The sequence below is a fragment of the Centropristis striata genome, chromosome 5 (genome assembly GCF_030273125.1).
Source record: "Centropristis striata isolate RG_2023a ecotype Rhode Island chromosome 5, C.striata_1.0, whole genome shotgun sequence".
Classification (NCBI taxonomy): Eukaryota; Metazoa; Chordata; class Actinopteri; order Perciformes; family Serranidae; genus Centropristis; species Centropristis striata.
The window spans coordinates 18,145,042-18,168,419 of NC_081521.1; the positions used below are offsets into that span (position 1 = coordinate 18,145,042).

The following is a 23,378-nucleotide window of genomic DNA, read 5'->3' on the forward strand; positions in this document are numbered from 1 at the left end:
CCATAAATCAAATCAAATAAAAGGTAAAAAGTCAAACATTTACCATCAAATAATGGTAAACAACTACGTAATTTTACAGAAAATTTCTTCAAATATATGGATAATATACAGCAAATATCTGCATTTAAAAACAAAAATATTTGTAGAATAAAGTTGTTTTCTTAAAACTTTAATATAATTTTAAGTGTTTGGCTTTGGCATCTTATACTGCCAGACTTTTTTTTTATTATTTATTTTTATTTATATATATTTTACATTAAATTTAAACAATTAAAAAAAAATTCATTTTTACATTACATTTTTTTAAACAAACCCTGTAATTTAACATTCAAGACCATTAAGTAATTGAATTCTCTAAAAAGCGTTTAATATTTAATTATAAAAGATCTCAATGTCCATTTTATGGTTGATATTTGCAATAAAAGGAATTAACCTTTTTATGGCATTTGCACTTAATGTAGAAAAAGTTTTTTTTTTTAAAAAAGGTTAAAATTATACAGTTAAGTTTCTGGAAATATAACACAAGACACAATGCTAAAATTCTATACCAGAGCAGTGACATTTACCCAAAACAGACATATTGTTTTGCAAGTATCAAGAAATTATAGTGCAGAAAGGAAAGCATTATTATTATTTATTTTTCTACTGTAATTTAAAAATAGTGTCCCATTTATGTGTGTTTGCACGAACATAACACAAATAATTTTCATCACTCCATCCTCCACCAGGTAGATCAGAACGCCTCACTCAGGTCAACATACTGAATTATCATGCAGTAAAACCACGACTGTGATCTAAATCTTAACTGCGTTAAGATTAGTAACCCCTTTTTTAATCAAACATATTTCATTGACAGTCCCACAGCTGTGCATTTAGAACATATAGCCTGCAGCACAGATTTATTTTCGATATTTGCTATTTTTGTGTGTGACGGCTGTGAAAGAGGAAGTTTCAGTGTCACAGTTCCACCTAAGCTCATGGTGTAATTCCCTTGTGACATAATTCAAATTAACAAGCTGTCAGAGGTTTTCTGTCCTGAGAGAATAATGACAACTGCTGCTCTATCGTGTGGTCTTGGAAATGTTACCTGTGATGCACTGAGCCGGATTTGGGAGTGGTTACAGTGATGAGGTGGATTAACTCTGGTTAACCATTTGTTTCACCCTCTGAACCCAACTGAAACCTATGTTTTCTTTAAGAGATTGCCAAAAAAAAAAAATAGTTTAACCGTTTGTTGTTTATTTAAGTTTCTGTTAGAAATAGTAACCAAAACGAAGCAGTGTCCCCAGCTCAGTTTATGGATTACATGGTATTTTTCATTGAAAAGGTCTCCTACTTTCATGTGTTGGTAGCCACCTGGAAAAGGAGAAAAATGCACATAGAACAGACAGTCAGCAACCTTATGAAGGCAATAAAGACATAAACATTTTTAATTAAGCATTGTCGTTAAAATCTGAACTTTCCGGTTGGTAAAATATTCACACATCCATTAAGTTTCACATAAAGCATTGCCCTGATTGTGTTAAATAAATATTCACTGAAACAGAATCCCGGGCTGTTTACACAGAGCAGAGAGGAGAGGTCAGAAGGGGCTGTCAAAATCTAAGATAATTCAATATGTATAGCATATTTTCCCCAATATTCATATTTATTTATTTATGATTCATGTCCTTATAACTGTGTTATTTTGCCCACTTCTAGCAATGATTGTGCTGATTCCATAGAGCTGCTGCAAGACTTATAGAGATTTTTTTACATTTTTTTTATATATTGCAATTAAATACAAGGACACAGTGAGTAAAATGTGCCACAAAGAGAGCACAAAAACGCCCTAAAACAACTTGTTGGGGTTCAGAGGGTTTAAATATCCACAAATCTTTAAGTTTCACAGAAAGCATTGCCCTGATTGTATAAAATAAATATTCGCTGAAACAGAATCCCGGGCTGTTTACACAGAGCAGAGAGGAGAGGACAGGAGAGGCTGTAAGTAGAGGTTGTAAAAATGTAAAATAGTTCAATATGTAGAGCACTTCCCCCCCAATATTTACATTTATTTATGTCATTATAGCAGTGTTATTCTGCACAAAAGAAGTTTGCCAACTTCTAGCCATGATGTTGCTGATTTCATAGAGCTGCAGGACTTACATAGGTGGATCTCAATTAATCAGAATATCATAGAGAAGTTTATTTATGTCAGTAATTAAATCCACGAAGTGGAAATAACACATTATATAGGTCCATTACAAACAGAACGAAACATTTCATGTCTTCGTTTATTTAATTTCTTCTAATTATAATGATTATGAAGACCTAAAATTCAGTGTCTCAAAAAGTTATGGAAATGGAAATGTTGGCCTCTGAAAAATATGTCCATTATATGCACTCAATACTTGGTTGGGGCTATTTGACTTGAGCTATTGTAAATGGACTTTTCCATCATATTTTAATGTATTGAGATGCACCTGTTTTTAGATTTTATGTATTGTTACGATTATTATTATTATTTTGTTTACATTTTGCTGTTAAATACAAGGCCACAGTGAGTAAAATGTGCTACAAAAAGAGCACAAAACATGCCCTGAAACGGCCTGGTGGGGTTCAGAGAGTAACCCGATAAAACATTGTTCATCTCAGGCTGCTCTTTGTCTTCAGAGAGGTAGAAATGCTCAGGAAGGTTTGGAGCTCAGGTGGAGAAGCTCCCCCTCTGAGCACACCAGTGCGCATGCGTGGAACATTCGATCACTGGCGGTGTAGCTAACGGCTAAGCTACGTATCCAGCCAACATGGAGAGGAAAGGTAAATCTTTACACCGACACACCAAACACTGTACCGGTACCGTTAGCCCGTGTGTGTGAGAGAGAGTGTGTGGGTGCTGACACGGTAGTCTGCGGTCATGAATGTGGCGTGTAGCTGCATACATTCAGAGGCAGGTTTAACTGGACGCGTCTGTCACGCACTGTTGAGCTACGTTAGCTCTCCAGACGTTAGCTTAGCTTCACTGGGATATGTCAGGATTATGTCGTTGCGTTTAGCCTCACAGCTCTCTGTCCGTTAAAAACACCGACAACCAGCCGTTAGTGTGTTAACCGACCAGCTAACTAGCCACCAGTCATGTCAGCTCAGTGTTTTAGAGGAGCGGTTACCTAGGTGGGTAGCTTAGTGATGTTACTGAACGTTAGACAATATCAAACCGGGACAGACAGACAGATACACCACAGTGATTAAGATGTTTATAATGGCAGATATGACAATACAGAGCACACAGAGCGGGGCTGTGAGCTGTAAGGTGATAGAGCTGGAGCCTCCACCTCACACACTAACATCCCTTTTTGTCTAGTGAGTGTTTACAACAAACGGCAGCCAGACAATGGCAAGATAATTGGCCACTGTTTTTTTGTCTGTGTGACAGTTCTGGCACTCCAGGCGAGGAAGAAGAGGGGGAAAGCAAAGAAGACCAGCAAAAAGTGAGTGTTTAACCCCCCCCTCCACCCATTTACACCTCCACACCTCTTCACACTGGCGTTTAGAGGGTTCAAACTCAGGATTTAAATATCAGGACTGAAGTTGGTATAAGGGGTTTTCTAATTGAAAGTGGAAAATAATATTATTTTTAATTCTATGGTAATTTATTGTCCTCTGAGGAAATCAGATCTTTTTCTGAAATAAATATGTTTATATGAGAAAAGAATAACGAACGTTACAAATTAACTAAATATGACCAACTCCAGTGAGGGCAGCATTTATATATTGGACAAAAGCGTCAGCTAAATGACATGTAATGTAATATATAAAGCAGCTTGACTGGAGCGAGGATCACAGTGCAAATTTGAACTATATCAATATATGTGATACAGTTTAATTCCATATCACATTTAAAAATGTTTACGTTAAGTTATGTTTGCACAAATTAGTTTCATCACTTCATCCTCCACCAGGTAGATCATATAACAGATGATTTGTTCTGATACAAATACAATGTATTGTCTCCTGTGCACATCTAGGGACATCTTTGCCTTTGTAATTATTATTTTATTTTGTTCAATCATTTTGGCTGCGTTGCTGCATATGATCTAAATCTTGGCAACGGTGTAAGTGTTTTTTTTCCCTTCAATTTGTAAGTTCAGCTCCTATAATAAATCTTTAATAAATTGTGCAGTAAAAGTACAGACACTCACACCCTTATGGACAAAAAGGTCCATAAAAACCACAATTTTTATGCCAGATTTTTATATTGTGTATTGGCTACATATTCTTACAGTAAGAGAACGTAGGAATCACTGTAGGCTGACAACAATGATACATTAAGTAGGATTGTTAATAAATAACTGTTCCATTACATTTTTGGCAAAGCCACAAATTCAGGATTTAAAAATCAGGACTGAAGTTTGTTAAATGAGTCAACTAATGACAAGTGGAAAAAATAATAATACATCATAGGACATGTCATTAGAGCAACATTTTAGAGATGTATAAAGACCCCAAATACTAGTTTAATTTGTGTTATGGGCAAAACACAAATCAATTTCATCACTTCATCCTCCACTAGGTGGATCATTTCATTCACTTAGTGAAAAAATAGTGTTTTTATATTTTACTAACCAATGCAGTTGCACAGAACACACTTCACCTGCAATAGGACTGTGTTAAGTTTATTCAGACATGTTTCATTGACAGTTCCATAGCTGTGAAAATATAGCCTGCAGCAAAGATTTTTTATTTTTTCAAGTATAGGCTGTTTTTATGTGTGATATCTGTGAAGAGGGAGTGTCAGTGGAGATGTGTTGTGGCAGGAAGGATTTGACAGCGTTTCTTCATCTCTAGCATGTGCAAAATTTGTAATGAAACTATATATATATATATATATATATGTGTGTGTGTGTGTGTGTGTGTGTAAGTTCAGTCAGAGGGGGTCTTTTGCTGCAGTTGTCTGAGTCTGATGTGCACGTAGCACATGTGTCGTTAAACTGACACAAGGTCCTTGGCTGCATGCTTGGACTTTATTTCGGTCTCTGCATGATCCAGAGATAACGAAGTGTAAAACTGACTGACATATCTCAAGAGAATCATGAGCACCCTGGGTTGGTGTCCATAGCTTTCCATTTCTGCATGCAGTTCAAACAAGGACATAAGCATTCTTCATTTACACAGTTATTTTAATATGATATAAATTGTAGGCTATCTGTATCGAATGTGCAGAATGCAGTGCTGGAAATAATCCCCCCTATGTGGTGGGGGGATTATGCTATGTGCTACTATAAAAATAGTTTGTGAATGATTGCATTAAGAGTCAAAATATACAAGTCAAGCGTTGATCACCATTACTGATTGTTTTGGTGTACCTAACAATTTACTAATCACGCCATCAGTGACATCCTCTGGAGTGTTACATAACAGCCTGAGCTATATTTAAAACCAGAGAATGAAGAAGCCCACATCAGCCCACCGAAGCATGCCTTTTGTGAAAACGGCACTATTGCAGATACTCACCTCCTGACAGCGCTATCTTTATGGCTACATAGAAGAATCATACGATACTAAAGAGCTAAATATAACTTAAAACATAACCATTGCATGCCACAGTCATGGCTGCGTGCAACATAGTAGCACCATATGTATGGAAGAGTGGAAACACTGTGAAGGACACAGCAGATTTCAGGAGTTGTAGTCATGTCAATCATGAATGAAAACATTAACAGTAAAGAGACAAAATTAATTTGTTTTACAGAAAAACACACAACAATGTCACAAACCAATCATCTCTGTTTACATCCGACGACATTAGGCCTATATTAGGCCTTCTGTATTTTTTCTATATTATATGTCAAATACCACTTATATATTTAAATATATTTATTCATTCATGTTCCTACTACTACATGCAACAACCTATTTAACCTTATTAACATGCTAAAATATATTTTCTCCAATGTGCAATATCTGTAAAATGCAAAGTGCTCTCAGGAACAAACAAACACAAAAAAATATATATGAATAATAAATGTGTGTGTGTATATATATATATATGTCTTTTTATATTCTTCTATATCTATGTGTCTTGAGCTGCTGTGACAACTAAACGTCCTCACTGCGGCATAAATAAAGTCATATCTCTTATTTTCTTATCTTATCTAACTACCAAGAAGCAAACAAACACAAACAGCCACAACTGAATAACGTAAGAAGTTTCTAAATTCTGGAAAAATAAACTTTAAATTACAGACATCAGTAAAAAAGAAAATATCTTTACCTTGATAGTGCCAGCAAATCAACCCCCCCACACCAATAATAATAATAATAATAATAATAATAATAATAATAATAATAATAATAATAATAATAATTATCATAATAATCATCATCATCATCAAAATAATGAGATGACTGTTGAGGGTTTCTCAAAGATTAAGAAGAAAATTACTCTCTGTTCCCTGTATAGTATATTGATTTTTCGAAACCAGTGTGAGTGGGAGGGCCAGAGGAGTTATAGTTTTGAATTACTTGTCGGTATCATTATCTGTTCTCTCAGAGAAAACATACATCAGAACAACTTTAATATCAGACACATGGCTGCTTTCTCAACCAAAACCTCCCTGTCTTCATTATTTGACAGTCAGTGAAGAGCCGTAACCGAGTATAAGAATTGAGAAGATTAATTGGTGCCGATTCTGATTGCTTCCTAATAAATGCAGTGATGCGGGCATAGTGAATGCATTTCAAATGGAAAACTCATCATGAAAAAGTCAGAATTCTGTACAAATAATTCAGTAATTAATTGCAGCGGTTTGTTCTGTCATTGGTGCACAAACATGACTTAAAACCTCTCTGCTTCAAATAACTGTGTCAGGCATGAATAAGTAGGGTGCAGATTATGTGGAAACCAGCAGCTCATTTGTGAGACACTACAGACCAGTTTAGGAATTTGTTTCAATGTGATCTCAGCTCTCTCGGCTCCCGCGGTGATGAGCAGCTTTAATCTGCTCTGTGGAGGAAGTAACATCAGGCTGTGCAGCTTTCAAGTTAATATTAGGAACTGAACTGTTGGCAAACACAGATTATAGGATGTTGCACATAAACACACAGACAAAGGTTGTTTTCAAAAAGCGCATACTAATGTTCTGCCTACATGCTCAGTGTGTGCTGCATACTGCTTACTAAATTAATGATTTAGTACGCCGTTACCAGCAGACTGAAGTAAGTTCTGCAGCTCTTTGGGATCAACACAATCATGGCTAGAAGTGGGAACAACTCAAACATGTCTTTGTGCAGAATAACACAGTTCGAATGAGATATGAGACATGTAAAATAAAGTGATTTTGATTGGTGACTTTTTCCAACAGAAACTTTTGAACCTATGACCTGTTATGACCTGTTTTAATGCCTGTTTTTACATTTTATTTTATGTGATGATCAGTGTATTTTTGGCGATCTTTAAAAAAAAAAAAACCCCATACATTTTAATCCTGCTGGCCAGTTGGTGGATGAGGGGTTTCCCATTATAATTTTGAGGCAAATTTAAAATGTATAATATTTTAGTGTAAAATCTTTTTTTCTGCAGCAAATTATACATGTGAGTTCATGTTATGTGAACTGTACTTTAACCTCACTCTCCAGCTTTTGTAATTATTGTATCCAACCAGTATGGATAGCATGTTAGTATGTGGCTCACATGCCTGATGTCCTGAGCTGTAAAGCTGGACCCTTTTTCCTACACCTCAGCTGTAGAAATGCTTTATTGTGCTTGGCTGAACCACCAGAATCGCTATATTTTAATTTCTCTTTCAAAGAGTTGTAAACCTCAAATGAGAATGAAACTGCCCATAAAAAGGTCTGTGGATTATCTTGACTAACTCGGTCATGAATTCTCAAAATACACATTTCTGTTGAGTTTTTCATACTATATTATATTCAGGTGATAACTCCAACATGATCAAGACTGATAAATATGTATTTTTGCTATAGGTGTGAATTGTCCCTTATGTATTAAAGATGTAACCAAACCCTCGTCCACCCTGTCGTTCAGGGATGCCTGAGTTTCTAAAACATTTGCTACAGTTGCGATCAAAACACCTGTAACTACAGATGAAAGACGTATAAATATTTATTATGCACAGAATTTGAAACATTCCCTTTCTTCATGTACTGAATGTGAAACAGTAATTGTGTATGAACACTTTACTATCTGTTTCTTTAGGTTCTTAATGCTTTTTTCTTAATAACTTCTTTTTTTGTTCAGCCTTCTATGACTTGCTTTGGATTTTATTTGTCTCCTGCATCTGACGAGCCAACATAATGATAATATAATTGAGCTTTGTAATTGCAGGACACCAGTGACCCTCATCTCTTTCTTAATGATGATGCATATATTTTTTTTCTTTTTCAATGCAGCTGCAGTCTTTATCACCCTGATCCTTGTAATTATCTGTCACCACTGAAGTCCTGATTTAACAGTGTTTTATGTTTTATTAACCGTAACCAATACATTTTCATGGAACACACTTAACCTAAATGCAGGACTGTGTTAAGATTAGTAAAGCCTTTTTTACTCAGACATGTTTCACTGACAGTCCGATAGCTGTGCATGGAGAAAATGTAGCCTGCAGCAGAGATTTTCTTTCAACATTTGCAGTTTTTTGTGTGTGATATCTGAATCTGAAGGAAGTGTCAGGGTGGACCTGTCGTGGCAGGAAGGGTTTGACGGCATCTCTTCATCTCTAGCATGAACACAATAAAAGTTCAAATGCAGGTTTTAGTCATCATCAGCACTTCAAAGGCGTGGTCCACCTGAAAACTGTTCATGACTCAAGGTGTCGTCCCTAGCTAACAGCGTATTTGTTTGTGAAAATTAGTTTCTAGCAGATACAAATAATAAAAGATCAAATAAAATTCGATCTAACACAGATTTTGCAGACGAGCTCTGGATGTCCCTTGCTTTTAGTTTGAGCTGCTGTTCAAATAAAAAAATAAAAAATTCATAATGATGTTTCGCATGAATTTAAATAAAGTTTAGATCAATTCAGTTGGTTAGACGAGAAACACAGTTCCACCTAAGCTTGCAGGTTAATTCCCATGTGACATAATTCAAATTAACAAGCTGTCAGAGGTTTCTGTCCTGTGAGAATAATGCAGACTGCTTCTCTATTGTTGTGTCTTGGAAACTGTTGCCTGTGATGCATTGAGCAGGATTTGGGAGTGGTTGCATTTATGGGGTGGAGGCTACTGATCGTTAACTATGAACACAATCACACTGTCTAAAAACATCTATAACTCTGGTTAAACATGTATTTAATAGGAGGGCATTGATATCAATAAGTGATGGCTAATTGGTAAGAAGTAATGTGGAGGTTAAAGGTGTAGTTTGTGATTCTGATCCAGTTCAGTGAATATCTCCTCTTGGTGTGCCAGGGCTGGGCGATATGGCCAAAATCTTCTAACCCGATATATAGGTCATTTTATCTCTCATTAACAATATATATCACAACATAGCATGTAATTTAATAACTAAATAGTGTATATACAATAACCACATGGTAAAGGATTTTTTGTAAACTCTCCTGGAAATTAAATATTTGACAAAAATATTGAGTATTTTCGTATTTAATTAACTTCAGTGCAAACTTCACAAGTGCAATCTTCAAATTATATTCCCTCAAAAAATTTTTTTACCATATTAGTTATTATCAATTTATAAAAGGTATTTGTGTGTCATGTTATCTCTATTTATGATTTTATCACAATACGATTCCATTGAAAGATTATGAATTATCATGTAAGTTATGCGTGTGTGCTAAAAGAAAAAATCTCTTTATTTCCAATTTACTGCGCTCGGGCTGGGTCAAAGTGGCTCCCAAGACGGCCAAAACTGTTCCATTTGTTCTCGTGCACAGGACAGGGAAGAGGCCTTGGAGGAAAGTCTGATCTGTTTGTGTGCATGTGTTTGTCCACCAGGCAGCCAGTGAACCCCAGAGCTCGACAGCCACCCCAGCACGAAGCGTCGCCTCAGGAACCTGAGGAACCTGAGGAGATCCTCGGCTCTGATGATGAGGAGCAGGAGGACCCAAACGACTACTGCAAAGGTGAGTCTTGTTCGGTATTAACAATATAATTTTGGGAATACCCTGATTTAAACATTGTATTAAAGCGTTTGAATGGTTCACAGTAAACAATCTTCCCCAATAACTGAGTTATGCCAATTTATTGCCTTAACTCTGAACCTCGACAGGTAGTTTCAGGGTATTATTATATTTTTATTTTTTACTGTTTAGTGTCATAAATATTGGAAAAAAATATATAGTCTCCACATGCTATTCATATTGAACTGTTTGTATTTTTACAACCTCTCCTGTCCTCTCGGCTCTGTGTAAACAGATTTTCAGTGAGTATTTGTCACGTGACCATTCACATGGCTTCACAATGTGGCTGAGGAGCAAAATTTAATGTTTTTAACAGGATGAAGTTATTCCAAAAGGGTCATTTTTGGACATGTTTTAAACGAGACATAGAATAAAGTCATTTTGACAGTAATATCACAATTTTAATCTTCGTTTTGGTTAGTTTTTATAACAGAAACTTTTATAACCAATGATCAGTTCAAGGTTCAAAGTTAATATTTTTACAATATTGCCTGTTTTTACAATTTCTTTCTACAATTAACGATGAGTTAACACAGAACATGTGCTGGTGTTCAGAGGGTTAATATAACTAACATGTTTATGCCTTTATTGCCTTCAGAAGGTTGTTGACTGTCTGTCTGAACTGTCTGTTTAATATGCTTTTTCTCCTTCTCCAGGTGGCTACCACCATGTGAAAGTAGGAGACCTTTACAATGGGAAATACCATGTAATCCGGAAACTGGGCTGGGGACACTTCTCCACCGTGTGGCTCGCCTGGGACATCCAGTACGAGAAAAACCTTTCCTGCATATTCTTACTGCACTGCACTGTTTTGTTTTTGAGGCCTGAAGTTGGATTCACATTGAGTAGCAGCTGACTCTCAGACTGTTGTGGTAGGACCTTGTAAGGTGCTTCCTGTTAGCGAACATTACTTGCTCTGTGGTTGCAGGGTGAAGAGGTTTGTTGCAATGAAGGTGGTGAAGAGCGCAGAGCACTACACGGAGACGGCAGTGGACGAGATCAAACTCCTCCGATCTGTGAGTAGACAAGTTAACTAATGGAGAAATGCAAAATGATCTCATGGATTTCATGGTGGTAAAATAAATGCATGTTCATGGGAACAATATCTAGTGTGTGAACTCTGTTTCTCCGTCTATTAATTGTCTTCTGTCCAGCATGTAGCACTTGTTGTCTGGATGTGCATGCTTTACATGAGTTAATTGCACTCAGAAGGTGTTGTGAGTGACTGTAAATAAACATACTGATGACTTTGCCCAGTGCAGACGCATTGATCAGTTCAGGATCACACAAGGACAACAGGACCTTTTGTACAGTGGAAACCATTACAGACATTACATAACAACAAACAACATTTGGCACGTCCAGTCACTGCTGCATGACTCTAGATAAAGAGACCTTGTTGTGGTCCACTGTAAGTGTAAATCCTGATTGTTTGGATTGCGGTGCTCTGTTTTTTTTTTTTTTTGTTCCCAGGTTAGAAACTCAGACCCTGCTGATCCCAACCGGGAGATGGTGGTCCAGATGGTCGATGACTTCAAGATCTCCGGTATCAACGGAACTCGTATCCTTAAGAGCCAGATATGGTTAATTCTTTTTAAGGACTCAGATTTGATCTGTTTAATCGCTTCCCACTGGAAAGACATAAGCCTGTTAAATCTTAGAGAAATATGTTGACAAGGAGCGGATCATTCTTTCCTCTGGTGTCAAAATTAGCTGTGCAAGCAGATTGCATGTGACAAAGTAAACAACAGGTGATGGAACTTTGTGTCTCCCAAACAGACCTCCACCTATCACGACACATGGCTGAGTCAGATCTCCTCAATGCCTCAGGGCGAGCTGTAATATGACGCTCCCTAACGTGTGTGCACTCTTTTTAGTATAAACAAAGCTAATAATCCTCATGTTTGTGAATGACCACAGGGCCGCTTTTTAAAGAGTTTTAACCTAGTTCAGCTTCACTTGTTTCCTCTTAACTGCTGTGATCGTCAGACGTCTGCATGGTGTTTGAGGTGTTGGGGCATCACTTATTAAAGTGGATAATAAAGTCTAATTACCAAGGGCTGCCCCTGCCGTGTGTGAAGAGCATCATAAAACAGGTAACCTTAGATCCACGCTGCCACACCTTTCGTAGCTGGAAGGTGAAGGTTCAGATGAAGCTGTTTACAAAAGCCAGGTAGCCTCCAGCGTGTGACGGCTGGAAACCAGTCCTACCAGAGCATTGGGTGTTTGCTTTTATTTTTTTTTCAGCCAAGGAACTTTTGTTGTAATGGAACAAGTAAATTATTCAGCAGCATAAATGCATTATACAGACTTTACCACTAAGTCTTGCTCTTTATTAATACTTTGATATTTTATTTTAAAGAGTCGAAGCGTTTCAGGTTGTGGGTAAATACAGGGATACTCAGAGAGCAAGAAAAGCCTGGCGGCCTATAAATCACTGGGGGAAACCCTGCTGGTAATCTTCCACTTGTGTTAGGGTCGGCACTGACCCCTTTTAGGTTTTAATTGCATAAAAGTACCACACAAATTTTGTTTATTGCATCAATGCTTTTTGACTTTGTCAGGAACCTCTTTAGGAACAAAATAAAACCAAAAATCAATTTCATTAAATTATAAAATGCCCAGGGGAAAATTATAACGTTAATGTTGTTTCAGTTAGAATATAAGATTGTCAAACAATATTTAGTGAAATATATATAGGTTGAACATTGACCCGCAACACCATAGATTTTACTATAGTTAATATTAAAATTTTTAGTAAAATAATTTAGTTTAAATTAAAATAAAAGTACAATTTTATTTGAGATGTCTTCTAATACCCCTCAGTAATAGTCAGATAACATAAAACCCTTTCATTTTATAGAATCTCTTGAGGTTCATTTTACCATTTTTTAAAATTGAAAACGAGGGGTATGGGGTCCACACAAAAAAATATTAAAACTAATCTTTTTATGGATAGGGAAGCCTAACAAGGTAACCAAGAGGTAAAAGACAAACAAATTGGATGATAAATAATTGTTTTGAGGATATTTTATGGATCATTTAAGTCACCGAAGGAAGATTAAGCAATTAATCGTTGTCACTCATTACTCTTCCAGGTACTCCAAGGCCTGGACTACCTGCACACAAAGTGTCAAATCATCCACACAGACATCAAGCCAGAGAACATCCTGATGAGTGTTGATGAGCCTTATGTCCGTAGGCTGGCAGCTGAAGCCACAGAGTGGCAGAGGGCCGGGGCGCCTCCTCCCTCCGGCTCAGCAAGTATGAAGCAGAAACACATGTTCTTATGTACATTCATGAGCTCAGTTTGGTGTAAGTTTGTACTCATCTGATGTTCTCTTTGCAGTAAGCACAGCACCTGCTCCTAAACAGGTACAAATCTTTTGAATATTCACATCAGCCTCCCAACACTCATATAAAGCAGTCCCATGAATATAGCTAATTTGTTTCTAATGTTTTGTCTCTGACAGACGGTAAAAATGTCCAAGAACAAGAAGAAGAAGTTAAAAAAGAAGCAGAAGCGTCAGGCGGAGCTGCTGGAGAAATGCATCATGGACCTGGAGGAGATGGAGAAGACCACAGAGACACGAGAGGACGAAGAGGATGAGGATGAGGACCCACAGTCTCCAAAGGGACGGGCCTGCGCTCCTCTCAGACAGGTGTCTATTGGGGAGCTGGGAAATGAGGAAACGGAGGGTAAGAAGACATCATCACAGGAGTAATATGTGCTTCTGTCACCGCAATAAAATCGCTGGTAGGAGTCATTTAAAATAAATGTTATTTGTCTTTTCCAGAGAGCGTGAATGCAGATCTCATCAGGGTGGGACCAGATGTGCTGCTGGAGGTGAACTGTAACGGCCACGTGGAGGCGGACCAGAGGCAGTCCCAGTGGAGGGACGAAGACCAACATAACGGCAACGCAGAGCCCACAGAGAAATGTGCCAGTCAGGAGGAGCAGCAGCACCATGAGGAGTCCCCCGTTCACCTCATCTGTAACGGTGTGGACTCTGCAGAGCTCAAGGAGGTGGACATTGAGACTGAAGGCCGGGGAGCTTACAGCAGCGGAGTCACCGAGAGACACCGACCTGCCCGGCTGGAGGAGGGAGAGCTGGAGCGGAGCATCCTACAGGAGGAGGATGACGAGCACGGAGCCGACTGCCTCAACGGTCAGTCAGATAATATCACTACATCTATTCACCCTCTGAACCCAACGAGCGTTTCACAGTGTTTTCTGCTCTTTTTACATTTTACTCACAGTGGCCTTGTGTTATACTGCAGTATATAAGTTCTGCACCTCAAAAAGTTATTTTGTGCTGAACAACAAAATTATGACATGAATCAAGAAAATCAAGAAAAAGTAGAATTTCTCTGATATATTTTTTAAAAATTAGAATAAAATGGAAATTATACATACAACATTTTTCAAAGTGCCCCCATGTGTCATGAATATTGGAAAAAATCGGTGTCTCCACATATTGTACATATTGAAGTTTTGTCATGTTTCCAGCCTCTCCTGTCCTCTCCTCTCCTCTCTGCTCTGTGTAAATATCCTCTCCTGTCCTCTCCTCTCTGCTCTGTGTAAACAGCCTCTCCTGTCCTCTCCTCTCTGCTCTGTGTAAACAGCCTCTCCTGTCCTCTCCTCTCTGCTCTGTGTAAACAGTCTCTCCTGTCCTCTCCTCGCTGCTCTGTGTAAACAGCCTCTCCTGTCCTCTCCTCTCTGCTCTGTGTAAATAGATTTTCAGTGAAAATTTGTCACGTGACCGTTGGTCTCAGCTGAATCAATCTTCACAGTGTCTCTGAGGAGCAGAATTTAATGTTTTTAACAGGATCTGGTTAGTGCAAACGCTTTATTTTTGGCAAAGTTAAAAATGACACATGTAGAATAAAGTGATTTTGACAATTTTAAGCTTCATTTTGGTTACTTTTTCTGACCGTTTTTAAAGTTTCTTTCTACAATAAACGGTGTATCTTTGGCAATCTTTTTTAAGAAAACATGTTTCAGAGTATAGTTAGCTTTTTGCCCGTAATTGTGGTTCTATAAATGTGATTTATGGTGCTGCTGCCTCGTTAATACATGTACAGGCCTCCTTTTGTTTGCAGCAAGCAGGAAAACAAATAGTTTTTACTGCAGTGCAAATGTTTTTGATAGGCTAAATGCCAACAAATATGGATTGAAGCCCAATTTTATGTTCCATATTAAAAAAACATTTAGAGAACTTTGGATATGATTACATTTTCTCTTATCGGTATATTTGACTTTTGATATTTGGATCACACATGAGTCAGAAACAATCTCATGCAGCCACCACTGGAATCTGAATCGATTAGTATAATACTAAAATAATGTTAGTGAATCTTAATCTTTATCTGAAACTTTGCAGAAATACTGGCTTAAGAATGAAGAAGGGGAAAAAAGCTAAGCAAAGACGTTGATTTAAAAAGATCATGAATGGAGCTTTGGAGCTTGAAACTATTCTCTGCAGCCTGTTCAGAAGGTTAATAAAAGCTCAGCCTCTTGAACTTTGAAATATTGATCGTGAGCTTCTTCTTTTATTGGATGTTTAGTCTGTTCTTATCTAAGTGTCTCTCTGTCTCTGCTCTGATACAGGCAAGCTCACAGCGGGATCCCTGCTGGTTAACCCCCTTGAGCCACTCAATTCGGAGAAGATCAAGGTCAAGATCGCAGACTTGGGAAACGCCTGCTGGGTGGTGAGTGGCCTGATAATGACCTAAGGGATTTCCTGATTAGGGATGAAGCCTCCAGCTCGGGACACATGTACTGTCATCGAGCTACAGAAATAGAACAAATCTTCCAGCCTCGTTGTATTGATATAAGTTTTGTTTACAGTTGTCCTCCAGTCCCCGGCTTGTGATTCTCACTTGTTTTGGAAGCTTTTTTTCTGAGGATTCTCCCCCTCTGCCTCCCTCTCTTAGCACAAGCACTTTACAGAAGACATCCAGACGCGGCAGTACAGGTCCTTAGAGGTGCTGATTGGTGCTGGATACAGCACGCCGGCAGATATCTGGAGCACGGCCTGCATGGTGAGACATCCACTGACTGTCTCACTGTATCAAAACCTGAGAAACAAATCACAGCACAGTGAACCTTGAAATGTTCTGAGAGCGCAGCAGGTGGTGAGAGGGAGTAAAGTGACTCTTCCTGTGTTTATGATGATTGTGTTGTCTCCTCACTCAGGCCTTTGAGCTCGCCACAGGGGACTACTTGTTTGAACCGCATTCTGGGGAAGATTATTCCAGGGATGAAGGTATTGCTAGGACTTCCTCTTCCTGTCCATTTTCTGTTTTATCCAGATTTAACTGCACAGCTTTCATCCTTACTGCAATGCATTGTATTCTTTTAAAAAAATGTATGCTTCACTGGTTATAGACATTTAGCCTTGATGGTAACTTTTAACTGCTATTTCTCCTGTGAAAAAATAGAAATTCACAAACTGCATTGATGTTTTATTGCCATTTTTAATTATTTAACCCTCTGAACCCCAAAGATTCACCAAAAATGTATTATTATTATTAATAATATTATTATTATTATTATTATTATTGTAGTTTATTGTAGAAAGGAACTGAAAAACAGTCAGAATTTAAACTTTCCGACGCTCATTGAATGGATCATAGGTTACTAAAGTTTGGATTAGAAAAAGTAATGAAAACAAAGCTTAAAATTATGATATTTCTGTCAAAATTACTTTATTTAAAACATCACTAAAGTGTTTCAATTTTAGTCTTAAAAAACTATAAAAGCCCTGATTCCAATCCTCATAAATTTTCATCTCTGCTATAATGATGATTATAATACGAAATACAAGATTGCCAAAAACACACACTATATCGTAGAAAGAACTGTAAAAACAGACATTATCTGCAAAATTTGAACTTTCTGATGGTCCTCTAACAAATCATAGGTTAAGAAAGTTTCCATTAGAAAAAGTGACCAAAATGAAGCTTAAAACGTTGATATTAGTGTCAGAATCTCTTTATTCTACATGTGTCATTTAAAATAAAACATTTGCACTAACCAGATCCTGTTAAAAACATTAAATTCTGCTCCTCAGAGACACTGTGAAGACATGATTGATTCTGCTGAGACCAACGGTCACGTGACAAATATTCACTGAAAATCTGTTTACACAGAGCAGAGAGGGGAGGACAGGAGAGGCTGTTTACACAGAGCAGAGAGGGGAGGACAGGAGAGGCTGTTTACACAGAGCAGAGAGGGGAGGACAGGAGAGGCTGTTTACACAGCAGAGAGGGGAGGACAGGAGAGGCTGTTTACACAGAGCAGCGAAGAGAGGACAGGAGAGGCTGTTTACACACAGCAGAGAGGAGAGTACAGGAGAGGCTGTTTACACAGAGCAAAGAGGAGAGGACAGGAGAGACTGTTTACACGGAGCAGAGAGGAGAGTACAGGAGAGGCTGTTTACACAGAGCAAAGAGGAGAGGACAGGAAAGGCTGCAAACATGCAAATACTTCAATATGTAGAATATGTGAATATCTTATTGTTTTCTCCAATATTCATGACACTTTTGGGCACTTAAAAATATAAATTCCATTTAGTTACAATTCCATTTTTGTCTTATTCAGCACAAAGACATGTTTGAGTTGTTCCCACTTCTAGCCATGATTGTGCTGATTCCATAGAGCTGCAGGACTTACAGATTTATTTAGATTTTATGTATTGCAGTGAAATGCAAGGACACAGAGGAAAATGTAAAAAAGAGCAAAAAACGCCCTGAAACGGCTCATTGGGGTTTAGAGAGTTAAAATATCCACACATCTAATATGTTTCGCAGTCAGCATGGCAAATTGTGACATTCACTCCAAATTATTGTGCAGTTTACAGAATAAGTTGGAGTGCACTTATGCCCAGTGTTAACCCTTAATGAGGTACTCCATTACAGTGATTTTAAACAGTCTCTCGATATGAATCCTGTGATGATGACTACCAACATTCCTGCGTGTATTTCCTCTCTAACACCTCTGAAACCACACTGTACGCTGTAAGCACTGGAGACGGGGCCATCTCTCATTCCTTTGCTCATCTTTTCTTCATCTCCTCCTCCTCACTCTTAAGCCTTCCACGTTTACTGTTCCTCATCCTTATGCTTCCTATATGTTGATGTTGGCTCGCTGCTTTAGCTTTGAGGTTTCTGTGCTGACTTGATTCTGCTGCAGCATGTTCGTCAGGTATGTGCTCAGATCCACCGTCAGTTTATTGGCACATGCCCTGCAGCTGTGAATCAGCTTTTCCACCTACACTACATGACCTCATGAGGCGGCTGCTTTCTGTGCTTCTAATACTAATAACTCATCCTGTATCAGAATCTGCTGCTCTTTTTTATAACGGCTGTGCTGTCAACCTTATTTTCTGCCTGATTCAATCTTAAAGGTTTGTATTTTTTATATGAAACTGAATGGCCGACATGTGTTCAAATGTGTGTAGCTTTTTGTGTGTACAGTAACACAGGCTTCCTGTACCTGTGCTTCTTGCTCTACGAGGCCGTCATCATCCATTGTTCCTAATACCACATGACTCTCTGCCATCTCTCTCCTCTCCCCCTCTCCAAACTGTCACCCTCTGACTCTCCATCTCTCCTCCTCTGATGTGCCTCATTTCCAGACCATCTTGCGCTCATGATTGAGTTGCTCGGTAAAATCCCTCGTCACTATGCTCTGAGTGGGAAATACTCACAGGAATACTTCACCAAGAGAGGTACGCCACCCCTCTCTCTGTGGCTCGCTCTGGAGACGGTGGACGGGAGGTGAGGGGGGACGCGTCCTGTCAGCACATTCACACCTCACACAGTTGGTGCTGCGTGCAGGCCAGTGGGCACAACAATGAACACAGACCGACAAATGTTGAACAGTGCCATCAGACATTGATTAAAGTGTCAGTAGTTCTGCCAGAGACTGCCTGGCAGAGGTACATTGAGTTCTTCCTTCAGTGGAGCCAGATGACTTGGCTGGTACAGACTTGGAGTACAGTATTGATCTCTGCAGGAGACTTTCCCCTCCGTGCAGTGTTATTTTGCTTCTCTTACTGACAGTGTTGAAGTATATATGATGAGTTTTGATGAGAACATAAAATCAAAGAGCAAATGTTTATAAGCATGCACAACACTTGTTGGATTAATTATGGAAGTTACACGGAAATACATCTCATCCGTCAGGGATCCCTGGCTGGAAATAGTTTGAGAGTTTTGTTCTTCAGATGGAGGTTCTGCAGCCTGTTTGAGGGGCTGAACATAAATAAGTGCATCCTTGGAAAACTTCCAAGTTGTCACTGTTCACTCTGGCAGAGGGGCTCGATGATTTAGTGCACTGATTTATGTCATAGTGATTTAAATGTGAGGAAAATGTCTGGACCTTTAAGTTGATATGATATTCACTTAAGCCCCGCCCCCACCAGAGGGGGAACCAATCATCTTTCTCCATTGACTTTGTATTGAATGAAGGAGTCTCTGTGTTAATTCTGTCTGTTTGCAAACAACAGAAACATGTCTAAAAGCTGCTGTGTGCTGAAATGCTCTACCAACAAGTTAAAGAAGCAGAACTTGGTTTAAAAATCTGACAAACAGAAAAATTGAACTTTAAAGAGGACAGAAGTGAATTCTGAATATTTATTGTTAATTTACGTATGCAAAGTTTTAGGCTGACTACATTTCTGTATGTTAAGTTAAAGCATTTGTCACGATGTTGCTCGTGTTATAGTAGAATGTGGATCATTCAGAAAGCTGCAGTATTTAGAGTCTTAGCTTGCTAACAGCCACACATTGAGTGCTAAAGTAATCATATGATATGCTTAAATCTCTAGGGAGAAACATTTTATTAGTGTTTCAGGCCATGGTTGTGTATTTAGGGACCGATGGTTTCTCCCTCTGGTGGGCGTGGTCTTCAGAGAATGACGCGTCACGCTCTGTCTCTATAGACATGGTCTATAGTCTAAAAGAAGTGGACATAGCCAAAATGATGTCACCTGGCTTGCGTTTAGCGTTTTGGATGACACCAAATACTTAAATCAAGCCTGAAGTGACCATTATAACATTAATTGTAATGCTGATTTTGTCAGTCGAACATATCTTTTTGTAAATATTTCAGTGTTTAGAAAGTTCAACCACATGCTGACAAAAAGACCTTGCTTAGGCGACCAAAATGCCAAAATTATTTTTCATAAACTACAAACACTATGAAAGGGGCAAAGTTCCAAGATGAAACCCCAGACACCCAAAAACAAACATCATGGCGAGTTAACAGTGCAGCATGCTGTGGATACGCATCGCTACTCCTAAAGCATAGCCTGCTTTATCATCTATCTGACTCAAAGTGGGACCATTAGTCAGAAAATAAACCTCCTGCTGACATGTTCAGCTTATTAGTCAGGTTCAGGAGTTCATTATTCTGCTCTGAGAATGAAGTTTATTTACTCCACCTTGTTGTATAGACGTGGTGATTTGCATGTCTGGTGGCCTGTCTGATGGCTGTGGGTCTGTGCAGCAGTGAGTGTGTGTGCTGTCAGCTGGACCTCTCTCCTTCTCCCACTCACCCGGAGCGGGCCTGTGACTGGGACTCTGTCTGACCGATCTGTTGTTGTGTTGTTGTGTCTCGTCTGTCTTGTGTGTCTCTCCTCTTGCACTCGTCTGCGTGTAGACCATATAGCGCTGATTATTGAGCTGCTGGGGGCCGTCCCACGCAAACTCATAATGACCGGCAAATATTCCAAGGATTTTTTCACCAAGAAAGGTAAAACAAAGACGTCAGTGTCCAGATTAGAGATTTCTGCCTGTTTAGATCATTCCTTAGAGCTGCTACTGATATTTTCACAGTTATTATTATTATTATTATTATTATTATTATAACATTAGGTATGATCAAAATAAATAAGGGTTAATAATGGGATTAAACAAAAATATTGAATGTTTGCTATATTTAGATATTTGAATATGTATAAAAAGGACAGATCTACGTCGTGGTAATAACATTTTACACTTTAAAAAATATTTATGTATTCATATAGTTATTTTACAGATTATTTCTAATCAAGTAGGGGATTGTTAGTGAGGTGTTTTTAATTTTCTTATTTTTTAATTTATTTTTAATATTTATATATTTTTTATTTTGTTCTTGCACTTCATTTCTTTAATACTTTATTAAAGTTAAAAAAAATACTCCTTAATGTATATGTGTATTATATATTGAATTTGTTTTCTCAAACAAAATTAATAAAATATTTGTATATCATAGATCATATACAGTAAATATCTGTATTTGAAAAATATATATCTATACTTTAAGTTTGTTTTTTTTTATTTTTACTTTAATATGACAATTATTGTTCTGCAACTTGCAAGACTTAAAAAAAAACAACCCTGAATTATAATAGTAGAATAATATACAGTATTTATCTGAATAAAAACAAAACAATTATCTGTACAAAAGCTAAATGATTTTTTTGAATTTTTATTTTATTTAATATAACTGTAAGTCAACAACTTTTACTGCCAGACTTTTACTGTTAATTTATTTATTTATTTATTTTTTTACAATTTATTTTAAGATTTCTTTTACATTCAATTTAAAGTTTTACTGTAAGAAAATAAAAAAAGTTTCCTAAATTTTACGTTCAGTTATAGGATGTGATTTTTTTTTTTTTGTATTTCTACATAGAATTCACTGTAATTTAACATTCAAGACCATTGAGCAGCTGAATCATTATGTAAAAAACCAATGTAATGTCCCATTATATAACTTAACAGATTTATACTTTAATTTTATAGTTAATATTTAAAATAATAGTCATTCTTTCGTATGGCTTTTGGACTGAATAAACAAGAAAACCCTGTAAAATAATTCAGTAAATTTCTGGATGATGTATATATATTTTCCAGTGTATATGTGGAGTCTCTCTGCTGTCTCCTCTCTCTTGTGTCTGACTCAGTGTTTCTCCTCCTTCAGGCGATCTGAAGCACATCACCAAGCTTAAGCCGTGGGGCCTGCTGGAGGTGCTCATCGACAAGTATGAATGGCCGCGCGAGGAGGCCGAGTGCTTCACTGACTTCCTGCTCCCCATGCTGGAGCTCATCCCGGAGAAGAGGGCCACGGCCGCAGAGTGCTTGCGTCACGCCTGGCTCTCCCTCTAGTGGACACCTCCCGCCACTGCGCACCCCCCCCCCCCCCCCCCCCTCTCTCTCTCCAGAGACTGCAACAGATCACTTTCCAGTTTGGGCATATCGGATGAATATTTATTTCTCTTTTTTTTGTTTGTTTTGGATTTCTTATGTTCCTGTTCTTGAGCTAATGCTTCTGTGTATGTTTGCTTTGTATCTGTTCTCTCGGTGTGATGACGTCAGGAATCCAGTGGATTATATTACTTTGTGGTCACGTTGGCTCTGCCCACAGCCCGCCCGCCGCCCGAGCAAACCTGTTGTTGTACTGCTAGTGACTCATCCTTGTTTGTTACACTCCTGCACTAAAACCCAAACAAATTAAGGATATGTAGCCTTTTCTTGGTCATTTTGTCCCCTTTTAAAAAGGATCCGCTTTCACTTCTTTTCCTTGTGCATTTTCATTAGTGCTGTGTTGTTTTTTTTATGGATTATTTTATCTTCTATTACACATGTAAGGTATACATTTTGTATTTGTAAAGTAGGCTTAGGAAGTTGCACACTGGGCTGACATTTACACTGACTGGCTGAGACATCCGCTGTCTGAAGACGTAGGTCATATTATTTAGCCATAACAGATCACCTGGTACTTAGTGTGGGTAGTTAATTCTAATAAATGAGATCTTCCGTTCTCATGGGAGGCTGGTATTCTCATAGTACAATTCAGGAATATAGTGTTTTACAGCAAGGCGACATGTTCAGAAGCCCAATTTAAAGGAGAAAAAAAGTGAAAATAAACTGTATATATCTGTACCAAAGAGTTTGCCTTTATGTATATTACAGTTATGTACAGTTTTTAACAAATCTTATATCTTAGCTAAAGTTATTTAGCTGGGTAGCTGTGTTTTAATAAAGCAATGGGAGATGTGTTTGAGCTCAGTTGTATGTATGGCCAACTGTTCAATAATAATGTCATTGTTTCTACCATAGAAATGGTGAGAGCTGATGTTCTGTGAGGATCATATCAGAGGAACCTATGTGTCTATTGAGCCTATAGGTAAAACAACATATACATCAGTGTCAGATTCAAGAGCATAGACTTTGTGTAAGAACTGTACAACACAC

General features: G+C 38.0%; 1 protein-coding gene across 2 annotated transcripts; it reads left to right on the forward strand.

Moving 5' to 3' along the window:
* The first annotated feature begins 2,734 nt into the window (after positions 1 to 2,734).
* srpk1a (SRSF protein kinase 1a) lies at positions 2,735 to 22,614 on the forward strand. 2 transcript variants are annotated; one of them, XM_059332967.1, is made up of 16 exons: positions 2,735 to 2,796; positions 3,410 to 3,464; positions 9,946 to 10,073; positions 10,787 to 10,895; positions 11,059 to 11,146; positions 11,604 to 11,691; positions 12,120 to 12,226; positions 13,229 to 13,394; positions 13,480 to 13,505; positions 13,604 to 13,829; positions 13,928 to 14,299; positions 15,742 to 15,842; positions 16,068 to 16,175; positions 16,330 to 16,399; positions 20,800 to 20,892; positions 22,105 to 22,614. In XM_059332967.1, exons 1-16 carry the CDS (start codon positions 2,784 to 2,786, stop codon positions 22,287 to 22,289), a joined length of 1,935 nt encoding a protein of 644 aa, XP_059188950.1. In that variant the 5' UTR covers positions 2,735 to 2,783; the 3' UTR covers positions 22,290 to 22,614. The 2 variants fall into 2 exon arrangements, with proteins under 2 accessions (XP_059188950.1, XP_059188949.1); XM_059332966.1 differs by lacking the exon at positions 20,800 to 20,892 and adding an exon at positions 18,773 to 18,865 and having other exon boundaries at positions 2,737 to 2,796.
* The last annotated feature ends 764 nt before the right edge of the window (positions 22,615 to 23,378 follow it).